Consider the following 13,634-nt stretch of genomic DNA (forward strand, 5'->3'; position numbering starts at 1 on the left):
CCCGGTCGCCTCTGCCATGGCCCAGCTCTGCTCCGCGGGGCGCTGGGTTGGGGACTCACCTACAAAGACCGAGCTCGGGCTGGGGGGGCTGGGCCACGTCACAAAGGCGGGCCAGCCTGGAGGTTCAGTGCTAGGAGAGGGCTGGCAGCTCCCTCCTGGGCAGGGGCCTTTTTTACTTTGAATCACCTACCCCTTCCTTCTGGGTCTAAACCACTGCAGATCTTCCACGCAGATGCACCGGAAGAACCACCTTTATAATCCTCCCGAGTTTGTCCCCTGCTCTTATGCTCACACTTCTCATTGATCTTAATCTCGACCACTTTTTGAAGTTCACTAGTTTTCTGTGAAAATTAGTGCACACCATCTACCCATATGTCCCTAAGGCGAGAGACACTGCTCTCAACTGTCCAAAACAAGTCCTAGATGCTTCCAAGAAGTAAATGCGGTGGCCCATAACACCACCCCGCCTAGAAAGGCCCATTGTTAGTCCCTTCAGCTGTGTCTGCAGCCATGTCTCCTTGACTCTCCACCAAGGAAGGCACCACAGTGGTACCCACACCTGGAAGTTCAGATGCCTCATTCCGTTGGATTGGAACAATCAGATTCCAAATAGCCCAAGAACATTGGTCTAAACATTATTCGTTGAACAGCCTTTGAGCTCATCTCCCTCCAGTGCCTCTTCTAGGATTGCCCACCCCCTTTCTCTGCCTAGCTGAATCCTGCTAATGATTTCTCTCCTCTTAACTACTACAATTACTTTTACACCCCTATACCGCTTTTTCTTTACTTTAAATTAATTTGGTATTAGAGGGTACAATGTGCCACAATATTTAAAAAACAAACAAACAAACAAAAACCCAACAACCTTGGACTTGAAGCTGGAAAACATAGATAGACATATTTTAATTCTTTTCTTTTCTTTTTTTTCTTTTCTCGTCCTTTCTCTTTCTTTCTTTCTTTTTATGTTTATTGTTTTTAAGAGAGAGAGGAAGGGAGAGGTATAGACACATGATGAGAGAGAAACATTATTGATTGGCTGCCTTCTGCCTGCCCCCTTCTGGGGATGGAGCTCAAAACCTGGGCATGTTTTCCTAACCAGGGAATCAAACCCCGATCTCCAGGTTCCTGGGTTGACACTCAATGACTGAGCCACACTGGCCGGGCCATATCTTAATTCTTCAACAGCCATATGACATTGATAAATCCCTTAATATCTTTGGATCTGATCTCTTTAAAAAAAAAAAAAAAGGCAGTAATCCTTCCCTACCAACATCACATAATTATTGTAATGGATCAGAGAAGGTGATGGTAGATGACAAGAGGCATAAATTGTTTTATTATGACTGTGTCTTTCCAACTGAACAGCCTTGAGCTCATCTCCCTCCAGTGCCTCTTCTTGGATTGCCCACCCCCTTTCTCTGCCTAGCTGAGTCCTGCTAATGATTTCTCTCCTCTTAACTACCACAATTACTTTTACACTCCTGTACTGCTTTTTCTTTACTTTAAATTAATTTGGCATTAGAGGGTACAATGTGCCACGATATTTAAAAAACAAACAAACAAACAAACAAACACCCAACAACCCTGGACTTGAAGCTGGAAAACAGATACATATCTTAATTCTTTTCTTTTCTTTTTCTTTTCTCATCTTTTCTCTTTCTTTCTTTTTATGTTTATTGTTTTTAAGAGAGAGAGGAAGAGAGGAGGATAGAAACATTTGAGGATAGAGCTCAAAACCTGGGCATGTTTTCCTGACCAGGGAATCAAACCCCAATCTCCATGTTCCTGGGTTGACACTCAATGACTGAGCCACACTGGCCGGGCCATATCTTAATTCTTCAACAGCCATATGACATTGATAAATCCCTTAATATCTTTGGATCTGATCTCTTTAAAAAAAAAAAAAAAGGCAGTAATCCTTCCCTACCAACATCACATAATTATTGTAATGGATCAGAGAAGGTGATGGTAGATGACAAGAGGCATAAATTGTTTTATTATGACTGTGTCTTTCCAACTAAATAAAAAAATTTCCTGAGAGCCAGACAGTCTTTCAATTTCTATGTCTCATCCTGTACCTAGCACTCACTATCTCATCATACATAGCAGGCATTTGATTGAGTCTGCTAAAACTTCTCCCTGGTGCCGAGGCTTTCTCTGGATTCAGAAGAAAACTCCCAGAAAACCAGTAGAGCAGAGCAGGATGAATTTCAAAGGGTTGGAAATGAAGGGACCAAGGAAGCTAGCTGCTCAAGGATTTCTTATTTTGGACACTGTTTAATTGGGACTAATTCATAGAATAATTCAAAGAATACTTCAAATTGCAAAGTATGTCATACTTTTCCAGAGGACATTCACGTATACTCAACAGTATACTGTGACATAGTTTCTTCCAGGAATCGAAGTTCTAGGAAGTAGCTTAGGCCTGCACTTCTTAAACATTAATGCACACTTCATAAAGTGCAAATTCTAGTAATTAGGGCTGGGATGGGGCCAGATGATATACTTTTTAACGAACTCCCAGGCAGTTCTATCTGGTTAAAATACAAGTGTTGGGGTGGGGGGTGGGGGTGGAGTAGACAATGAGAAGGATGTGGCAGGAGATGAGATTGGAAAGGTGGCATAGGGCTGAGATGTGAAGGACAGATACCACAATGACACATCTGTAAGGGGTCACAGAGCAGTAAGTGGTCAAGTTTGGATTCAAACTGAAGTCTATTTCATTCTAAGGCCTGAGTTCTTAACTACAATACTGTGCTTGGTTTCCCTTTCTCCAAGATTGACCCTCCCAACCTTACATATCTCTATTAGCTCCAAAATCACAGCTCAAAATCATGAGTATCTACGAGCATTCACTGTACCTTGTCCCAAAAGAGTAGTGTGAACCTGAGGAACTCCAAGGAGAGGGGACTAATACGTAGACAGTGCACCATGGAAGAGTTGCCAGACGGAGAGGCAGAGCCACATGGAGCAGGATTTCTCCCATTTGTGTAGTCTCTTGATCTGTCTATACTTCCTGGTTGCATAGGTCAGTGGCCACAGGATGGGGCAACCACCAGGAGAAAAAAGAGACAAAACTGTATACTTTGAGAGCAGGAGGAAAGTAAGTGAAGTCTGACCTTCCAATCAGCTAATTCCAGATTGGCTGCACACAATGCTATCATCATGAAGGACAAGAACCAAGTCAAAAAACCATTGTATTAATACCCCTGTGATTAAAAAGGAGGCCAATTAGCCTGAAATGAAAGAAAAATTAATATATGAAAAACATATCAAAAACACCTATGGCAAAAAAGGCAAACATTTTCATTTATATATAATCATTTACTTCTATATAGATTTCTGTATAAATGTGCTGTAGGTAATAGAGGGATAACAAAAATTCGAGGTAGGAAACAAATGCCCACTACCATTCAGCTGGCTCAGAGAACAAGAAAACAGGCTGACAGACATTTTTCATAGACCGATCCTTTAGAGTTCTTGTCTTCCTCTTTAGAATAAATCTACTTGCCAGTCTTCTTCTTCTGGTACCCCAAAAGGAAAAAAATACTGCAGAAAAAAACACACCAATTTATTTAGGAAAAGGGTCAGTATAAACCAGCATTTAGCCCCTAATCAGGAGATACCAACCCAAGATCCAGAAAGACAACTATCCCTTGCAATTTGAATGGTCTCTGATTATAAACCAGAAGTTATCACTTAGAGAGGACATCATTACCCTATTGTGAGAAAGAGCAACAGCTCTTAATTTCTGGACGCCTATGGGTTGCAGATGGGAGTTGGCGGGGAGGGGAGATGCTAGGGGATAATGTCAAGCTTAAATCCTTCTGCTTCAAGTTCCAGAGCAAGATTGCTTTGTTCTCAGGTGATAGCAAGACTCTTCCTTGAAGCTTCTCTGAGATCTCTAGAGGAACTTGTTTGATTTAGAGAATACGCAAGCTTTACTATACTAAAATGTAAGAACATAAGAAATTTCAATTAATCTCACTCCCTCATACAGAGTTATACAGCTCTAACTTCACCAAGGATAACTCCATGCCAGAGCGCAGCAAAAATTAGGAGCACACACTGATCTAACCTCCATCTGTAACTCACTGCCTCTCCTAATCCACAGGCCTGAGTTCCAAGGTGTTAGGTCTTTCTGACTCAATTATCTTGCAGTGACTCAATTTACCTCTCTCCAAACAGATAACAGAAATGTGTTCAACAGTCTATTACAACTCCCTCACTGACCTTAAACTGCTGGTTCTTTTTTCTGAAAAGGAACTTTTCTTCTCATTTTGTCTTATATTCTAAGACCCTTTCCCCTCCTGAACTACTATGTGCCTCCCACTTGATGCAAATGACCCCAAAATAGTTATTTGAGCAAATAAGCCTGCTAGTACTTTCAGGGCTTTGGGGAAGACTACAGTGGTTCACAAAAAGGAACGTTAAAAATAAAATAACAAGATTCCTTAAAAGCATGGAGACAGCCTGGCAATTGGGCATTCATCCTTTTACTCTTCAGCACAATTTTTCAGAAATGAGTTCCAGGTGATCACACTGGGAGGGCCAGGCAAATCTCTCAGCAATTAACCTGAAAATATCTTTGATGAAGCAATAAAAAATTATCATTTTATTAAATCTCAATCCTTGAGTACCCTTCTTTTTAACATTCTGTGTGCAAATAAAGCATTTCTGCTATGTGCTGAAGTTTAGTGATTGTCTCAAGGACAAGCCTTTGTGCAATTTGTTGCAAGGTGAATTAGCCACTTTTTCATGAAACACCATTTGTACTTGAAAGAACAACTGAAATACAAACAATAATTATTCAAAGTTAGGTATTTACCAAATATTCTCAGAAATGAATAAAGTGACTCTATAATTTTATATAAAACAACTGACATACTTTATTGCTAATGGTAAAATCCAGTTTGTAGACAAAAAATAAAATTTTAGAAGAGCTGTATCAGCTAAAATAAATTTGACACCATCCCAACACTTCCTGTTGAGATCAGTGGTGATATTAACAATTATGATTTTTGGACAATGCATAGTAAAATATGTCGGTTTGTGGAAGGTCTGCCTAACTCAATGAACTAATATTTTCCAAATGGCCAATGCACTGCAATTTTACAATGCCAGGCTACAGAATTATGTGTGGGTAAAAGAAGAGAGACCATTAGTTTTTTATGTTACGGGGTAAGAAAAGTTCACTGATATGGTCTCAGATTTCACATTGCAACTAACCTTTTTTTTTAAAGAGAGTGGAAGGGATCTCATTTGATATGCACATGAGAACTCACACTGGAGAAAATCCCATTATTGTAATTAATAGAGAAAATCCTTCAGAAGAAGTTTTTCCCTTACTGTATACAACAGAATAAAAAATGGAACTCAGTAACTTTGGGAAAGCCTTGAGTGTTACTTCACCCTTAGGAAACATGACAAACCATACCAGAGAAAAGCCCTATGAGTGTAACCAGAATAGAAAATCTTTCTGCTGTAGTTCTTAACTTACCATGAATAAGAGAATACTCAGTGGGGAGAATCCCTATGAACACAATGAGTGCTGAAAGGCATTTATTGCTCTTTCATCCCTTAGGTAACAAAAGACCGTTCACAGTGGACAGAAATCTTATGAATGTAACAATGAGTATGGGACAATTTCTCTCTCCTTAGGTAATAGAGATAAATACTGTAAATATCACCAATGTGAATGAGCCTTCCATTTTGCACAAGATAAGTTACACAACAGGAACACATAAGGAATGTGACCCCTCATCATTTACATTGGAGAAAATTCCTTTAATGTAATTAGCAGGGTCAACTTCATGAACATGGAGCCATACAGGGCTCCATGCTTGAAGTTTGATACTGAGGTTGTCATCTTAAAGTTCTTAATAATATTATTGTGAGTTTGTGTTTTATGTGTGAAGAAGCCTGTGCTGGAATCCTGGAAACTTATGCACAGTCCTGCCTCCTGTCACCTCACCACCTCTTCGGGACAGGTTCTACATATCAGTATACATGAGAGCTCTCGTATATATTATTTACATGTTATTATATTATTTTTATAGCTAAGTATTATTCAAAAAGTCTCCTTTGACATTAGCATACACAAATATGCCAAAAAGAGGAGCAGCCTTCTCTACAAAACCTAAAAGAAAGAAATCCGTGGACCTATGGATCTAGGCTAGAAATCTAGATTATTTACCAATACTACAATCACAAATCGGCTATAAACTTAACAGATTAAAAAGCTAACTTTACAAAGCACTTAAATTGATTCAGAAGTTATATCATTAGAAACGTAGAATTCATTAAAAAAATAAACCTTGTGTATTTAAAGAAACATTGAATTCTACTATTCATATAAACTGCCATGAAACAACAGCCAATGCTGGGAGACAATACCACATATTTCAACCCCCACCCTCATCACCAAAGAAGCAGCTTTGTCCCCCAACAACCAGATTGCTTTTCTAAAATAACACTGGATTCTCACTGACCTATCAGTTTCCACCTTTATTGGGTTCAGAAAAACTGAGATTCTCTTTCTTTGCCTCTGATTTCTAATTTCCCTTATTGGATGCTTGATTAATGTTCCCACTCATAGTTCCTATCCCACTTTCTTATATACTTCCTCCTTCAACCATCAAAAGAATAAATAAACATTAAGTTTATACTTTTAAAAAAACTATATTAAAAACCAATAGGGAGGACAAACTGCCTAGTAACAGCCACATAATAACCTGGGTCCCAGGTGTGGGTTACTTGCTCCTGGTTTTCCATGGTGGTCTTGGCTCCTGAAGTGTGCAAGATGAAGATTGAGAAGGCGAATTGAACTATCATTTGACTTGGTGATTGTTGAGGGCCATCAGAATACACTTGGTTTAATTTATGTCAGCTGGACCCAGGGAGCAGGCAGAGCCACTCCCTTGGGGGCGTGACCAGTCAAAAGATTGGGCACCACCCAGTTTGACTATCCCGCCCAGTGTTAAGAGGGTGGATCTCATGATGTCGAAGTCCCACCCAGATGTGACGTAACTTCCTGTCATTGGGACTATAAAATAAACACGCTGCTTTGGGACTTGGTCTTTCTGCCTCTCGCCAAAGAGGACAGAAGCCCACCCAGGCCCAGCTTTTGATCTATTTTATGTCTGTCTTTCATTATTTCTCAATCCCAATAGCGCCTCCCAGATTGCAGGAACGGGTTCAAGTCTCCTTCTCCGTGGGGGGCGTGGAGAGAAAACAGCCCCAGGTAAACCACGTGCTTTATATTCTGGCGCCCAACGAGGGGCACAGGGGGGGGGGGGGGGGGGCTGAAAAGCAAGGAGGTTAGGCATGTCATTAGGGATCACTCCAGAGTAATTGCGGCCGCCACAGTACCTTAAGGGCGTTTTAGGAGTGTATTGTTTGGAAATATAATTTAACTGGGTGTAAAAATGGGTAATTTCCGGGTCTCAGGAGAGAGAGAGCTCTACTAGCAGATGCTTAAAGCTATGCCAAAGGCCCGAGATTTCTCTGTTAAATGTAGTCACAAATTCTTGATCTCTTAAACTTCATTCATGACTCGTCAGCACTCCCAAACCCGGGCGGGAAGGTTTGAATTCCCCGCGCCTTCCCCGTCTCGCGCACGCACGCCGGCCTCCTCTCCCAGTGGCCGCGGGAGCCTCCCTTCCGGCGCGCACCGGCCGGTGGCTCCGTGCTTTCTGGGATGGGGGTGTAGCCCAGAGCAATTCCCAAAGAAAGACTTTCCCGCCCCGGCGAGGGCACGACTCAACTCAGGCCCGGCAAGAGACAATATGGTCAATTTGCGTTTGAATGCCTGCTATCACGCAGTTAAAGTTCTAGCTTTGATCAAAATTTCCCTTGTAAAGTATCTGTAGTGTAGGATTAAGTTTGTTTGTCTAAAGTATGTGCTTTTACTGTGTAAGTCTGTCTAGTTCTAAAAATGGTAATATGATTTCTAGTGAGTTTTCAAGCTAAGTCTAAAAAGAAAAGAGGATTAATTCTGTAATTTTACCTGGCAGCTGGGCGCCGAAGCGTCGGCCTCTCTCCGCGGCTCGCGTCGTGCTCCGGACACTCGCCCCCAGTCCCAGCACCCGAGCACCCAGCCCCCAGCACCCGAGCCCTGCTTTGGGTCGCACTCCTCTTCCGGCAACAGACCCATGGCCGAGCGTGGGGAACTCGACCTGACCGGCGCCAAGCAGAACACCAGAGTGTGGCTGGTCAAGGTTCCTAAATATTTGTCACAGCAGTGGGCTAAAGCCCCTGGAAGAGGTGAAGTCGGGAAACTGCGGATTGCCAAGAATCAAGGAAGGACTGGGGTGTCATTTACTTTGAATGAGGATCTTGCAAATATTCATGATATTGGTGGAAAACCAGCTTCAGTCAGCGCTCCTAGAGAACACCCATTTGTCTTGCAAAGTGTTGGAGGACAAACATTAACAGTATTTACTGAGAGCTCATCAGGTAAGCTTTCATTGGAAGGAATAGTGGTACAAAGAGCTGAATGCCGACCTGCTGCAAGTGAAAACTACATGAGATTAAAGAGACTGCAAATAGAATCTTCTAAACCTGTACGGCTATCACAACAACTGGACAAAGTTGTGACAACCAATTACAAACCTGTTGCCAATCATCAATACAATGTTGAATATGAAAGGAAAAAGAAAGAAGATGGAAAACGAGCTCGAGCTGATAAACAATATGTTTTAGACATGCTATTTTCGGCTTTTGAGAAACATCAGTATTATAATCTTAAGGACTTGGTGGACATCACAAAACAGCCTGTGGTATGTATATGCTCACATTGATCCTTTTAATGTGTCCTGCTTCATTAACAGTGAACCACTTAAGAGAGGTGTATCATATGTAAGTTCACATGCACCGTGCTAATGGCAGAAAGGGTGTCTTAATGCAGCTTTCTTTTGTTTATAACATCAGCTTCATTATTTTGAATTTCAAGTATATTTAATATTAATAGTTGCATAAGAAATAAAAGTGAATTTATTCTCCTTTTGACTGATCCTGAACATTAAGCCTGAAGTCGTTTTTTATGTCATTTCTAGTCTTTCTTTTGTTCTCCTAGCTTCCTCCAAAAAAGCTCAACTCCTTTTTTTACTTTTTTTTAATTAAATCTTTATTGTTCAGATTATTACAGTTGTTCCTCTTTTTTGAAACTTTAATTTCTCTAGGTAAATTTTGTAAATAATTCTTGAAAAATTACTGAAGTGGTTTTTTTTGGTGTTTTCTTTTTTTGAGGAGAAATGACAAACTTATTTATAGACTTAACTTGTATTAAGCAAGATTATTCATGATGGGGTTAGGAGTTGGGGGTTAAGAGGTTCTGTAATTAAAGCAAATCAAGGAAATAACTATCCATTGATATAAATATTTTTCTGTATTATTCGTTTTCTTAACAGAACACTAGAATGCTGAGGTTGAGTACCACTGTACTAGGAAAATTTTTATCCTTGCATACCCTTTGTAAAGTAAAATTCCGATTAAGGAAGATGGTCTTATTTCCTACCCTGCCTCCAGTTGTCGTATCCTGCATTGTTCTGGTGCAGGAACCAAATCTTGTTTCACCATTGCCCTCCAGTTCCTAATTATTTGAGGCTGAGTGTCAAGAAGCAGATAGATAATGGTGTGATAAATCTGTGTACAACTGATAATTCTGGATGCCTGTCATGCTTGTTTTGTAGCACATATCTTCCCCCAAACCCTGTCTTTTTATGTGTAGACTGCCCTGAGACACCTGGGTCATCTACCCCTGCCTTTTGTTTTTGTGGTGACAGTGTCTGCCAGATGCAGTGTTCCCAGCAGAGCTATGTCATTTGAAGTTATGCTTTGGTATTGCTTCAAACCTGGTTTTTTGAGCATAATTTTAGTTACCTTTTACCTCATCACACTATCTGCTTGAGTTTTTTAAACACTTAGTTTAGAGTTTCTTAAACACTTGTTACCTTTTCTATAGGATAGCTAATCTATGTGGTAGACTGGTGTCATTCCTGATTGATTTTTTGGAATTGCTTTCTCATTCAATACTAAAATATGACTGTTGGTCATGGAAGAGACTCCCTTCGACCTGGGTTTCCACCTTCTTTTATTTCAGGACTCTCTAGCTCTGATAAACATGCTTTTGACCACTGTGAGATTGAGAGGAAGGCTGATATACATCTGGCAAGATGTCACATCGTGAGCACAGGAAGGCCAAATTTAATAGATGAGATTGTTAAACTCAGCCAGTACACGGGATGTTTTAATTGTCAAAATGTATGTAATAAGATTATGGTTGCTGGGCAATGGCAAGATTTGAAATTACATGTTTCCACAGTAACTTCTTTTAAATTAGATATAGATATATAGATATATTGTCTTGATATTTCCAATTCAATACTACAGAGTTTTTAACTTAAATTTTATATTATATCTGAATCTCCTTTTATACTTTAGTAATCCTGATTCTTAAGAGATAACAAAATTTAAAAATCCCATAATTACTGTTGTTCTATCCCATATCACATACAGTCTCAAAATAACAATACTAAGACTAGCAACATAATTATTATTGAAAACACTAAACATTTTGAGCATAAACTGTCAGCTTAGTTTTGCCTGTTTTGAACTTCCTGTATATAGAATGATATAGTATGCTCTCATGTCTGACTCTTTTCACTTTACTGAGATTCACACTTAATAGAAGTTTTCTTCCCCATCCTCCATAATAAAAGCATTGTATGCAAATTGTCCCCTCAACCAGAGTTCATCCGGGAGTTTGACCAGGGGCAGGCCTGCCAGGGGAAGGGAGGGAGTACCTGGCCAGCAGCTGGCGGCTGCTAGGGACCCTACCAATGCATGAATTTTGTGCACTGAGCCTCTAGTTGTTATATAATGTTCCATTATCTAACTCATTAAAAATAAATAATTCTTTTGAAAAATCTATCTGGCTCAAGTGTAGTGATCATTTATCACTCATGATAGGTCCAAGAATCTGGCCTCAGAGACCGACTAATTTGTGCTCTGACTCTTTGAACTAGGCTCTAGATCTCAAGCAGTGTGATCACATAAACTTCATTTTCATGAACTCTATTTTCACTTTTCATTCTTTATCTCTGGGCTAAAGTAAAGAAACAGAGATATTGTTGATATTATCTTCGCCGACTCCGTCCACACCTTTGGGGACCCCTGGACCTGCTGGGGTTGGACCCCAACACTGGCTCAAGTGTAGTGATCATTTATCACTCATGATAGGTCCAAGAATCTGGCCTCAGAGACCGACTAATTTGTGCTCTGACTCTTTGAACTAGGCTCTAGATCTCAAGCAGTGTGATCACATAAACTTCATTTTCATGAACTCTATTTTCACTTTTCATTCTTTATCTCTGGGCTAAAGTAAAGAAACAGAGATATTGTTGATATTATCCCACAGACTCAAGCCTAAGTCAAACCAGTTATGATTGCTGTAGTACAAGTTTCTACAATCTATGTCAGGATTGCACCTACAGGAAACCTTATCTTCAGAGAATCATACAGTGTTAGAAGGAATAACCTTGAAAATCAGCCATTTCTGTGGTGTCAAGCCTGTGTTCTCCAAACCTCTAGAAATTCATAAACAATTTTCAATATTTCAAATGTTTTAACAGAAATCACATAGCTACTTAAGTCTGTACATGTTAAATAAAATTTTGGTGTGTTTTTCTTTCTTTTTCTTTTTCTTTTGGCTGACGTATGAACTCAGGGTGACAACCATGGTTATCTTATGCTAATCAGAAACAAAAATGTATTTAATTAATAAAAAATAGAAAAAATAGTTTCTTAACACAGGCAAAGTCTTTCAAAGCTAAGGACCATGGAGGAAAAATTGTAACAAGTTAGGGCTCTTGATCGTCTAATGGCTGTAGTTGAATCTGCCTTTTTTTTTTTTTTTTTTTTTTTTTTTTGCCTTTCTGCTGGAGGAATTCCTCTGCACCGACACCCAGCGGCAGATCGGCCTCTTTTTTTTTTTTTTTTTTTTTTTTTATGCCCTGACCAGGAATTGAACTGTTGTGACCTCCTCAATGCTCAACTGTTGGGGGCCAGCCCCAGCAGGTCCAGGAGTTCCCCAAAGTGTGGACGGAGTCGGCGAAGAATGAAGGACACGGAGACAGTGTTCAGTTGATCAGCAGCCTAGCCAGGATCTCTAGCCAGGATCTCCAGCCAAGTTCTGTCCAGGTTCTCTAGCCATGTTCTCTCGTTAGGTTCTCCAGCCAAGTTCTGTCGAATCTGCCTATTTTGAGGACACCTTGGCTCAGTGAGAGTTCCCCAAAGTGTGGACGGAGTCGGCGAAGAATGAAGGACACGGAGACAGTGTTCAGTTGATCAGCAGCCTAGCCAGGATCTCTAGCCAGGATCTCCAGCCAAGTTCTGTCCAGGTTCTCTAGCCATGTTCTCTCGTTAGGTTCTCCAGCCAAGTTCTGTCGAATCTGCCTATTTTGAGGACACCTTGGCTCAGTGAGGTGAAATGATTTGCCTGCAGCCATCACCTAAGGCTGGGAACCCAGTTTGACAAAGGTATTTTTAACCACAGCACAATTCTGTTCTGTGCCTGATTATTCTTTAGAACAAAGAACAATGTGCAGCTAGTGGCTGGCCTGATGGCAAAGAGGTGTGTTTTTGTAAACTTAGTAGGTTTCTCTGAGAATGAATACTCTCAGTCATTATCCTCAGCTGAGTGTCCTCTCCTATAAGATAGAACATCTGTTATCTATCTGTCATCATTTTGATAAGAATCTCATGTAAAATAAATCACTTGTTTAGCACAATGCCTGAACTTCTATATGTACATATAAGATTTTTGGTTATTCTCTTCCAGTCCCTCTCCCCCTTCCCTCAGATCTGTCATTCTGTGTCATGCTTCCATGCCTCTAGACCTATTTTGTTCATTGGTTTATTTTATTCATTAGTTTCCACATATAAGTGAGATTATGGGATCTCTGACTGGCTTATTTCGCTTAGCATAATATACTCCAGGTCCCCCCATGCTATCTCAAAGGTAAGAGATCTTTCTTTTTTTATAGGTGCATGGTATTCTATTGTGTAAATGTACCACAGCTTTTTTATCCACTCATCTACTGAAGGGCACTTGGACTGTTTCCAGATCTTAGCTATTGTAAATAGCGCTGCTATGAACATAGGAGTGCATATAGTCTTTCTGATTGGTGTTTCGGGATTCTTAGGATATATTCCCAGAAGTATGATCACCTAGCACAGAAAACCACTCTATCAACACAGGGAAGCATAAAAAATGTGGAGACAAAGAAACAGGTCACAAATGACAGAAATGGAGGAAAGCAAAATACTGGATATAGAGTTCAAAACCACACTTTTAAGGTTTTTCAAGAATTCTCTAGAAACCGCCGATAAACTTAGTGAGACCCTCAAGAAATCTAGTGAGACCCTCGAGGTTATGAAAAAGGACCAACTAGAAATTAAGCATACACTGACTGAAATAAAGAATATTATACAGAGTTCCAACAGCAGACTAGAGGATCGCAAGAATCAAGTCAAAGATTTGAAATACGAAGAAGCAAAAAACACCCAACCAGAAAAACAAAAAGAAAAAAGAATCCAAAAATATGAAGATAGTGTAAGGAGCCTCTGGGACA

The 13,634-nt window shown here is 40.2% G+C and overlaps 1 protein-coding gene across 1 annotated transcript; it reads left to right on the plus strand.

Moving 5' to 3' along the window:
- The first annotated feature begins 6,882 nt into the window (after positions 1-6,882).
- Positions 6,883-8,879, plus strand: LOC106723609 (general transcription factor IIF subunit 2-like). Its single transcript, XM_014548615.1, has 2 exons — positions 6,883-7,243; positions 8,016-8,879. The coding sequence occupies exons 1-2, from the start codon at positions 7,139-7,141 to the stop codon at positions 8,799-8,801; spliced, it is 891 nt and encodes a 296-aa protein (XP_014404101.1). The 5' UTR covers positions 6,883-7,138; the 3' UTR covers positions 8,802-8,879.
- Positions 8,880-13,634: the final 4,755 nt, after the last annotated feature.

This window comes from Myotis brandtii, unplaced genomic scaffold, assembly GCF_000412655.1.
Source record: "Myotis brandtii unplaced genomic scaffold, ASM41265v1 scaffold517, whole genome shotgun sequence".
In the NCBI taxonomy this organism is placed as follows: Eukaryota; Metazoa; Chordata; class Mammalia; order Chiroptera; family Vespertilionidae; genus Myotis; species Myotis brandtii.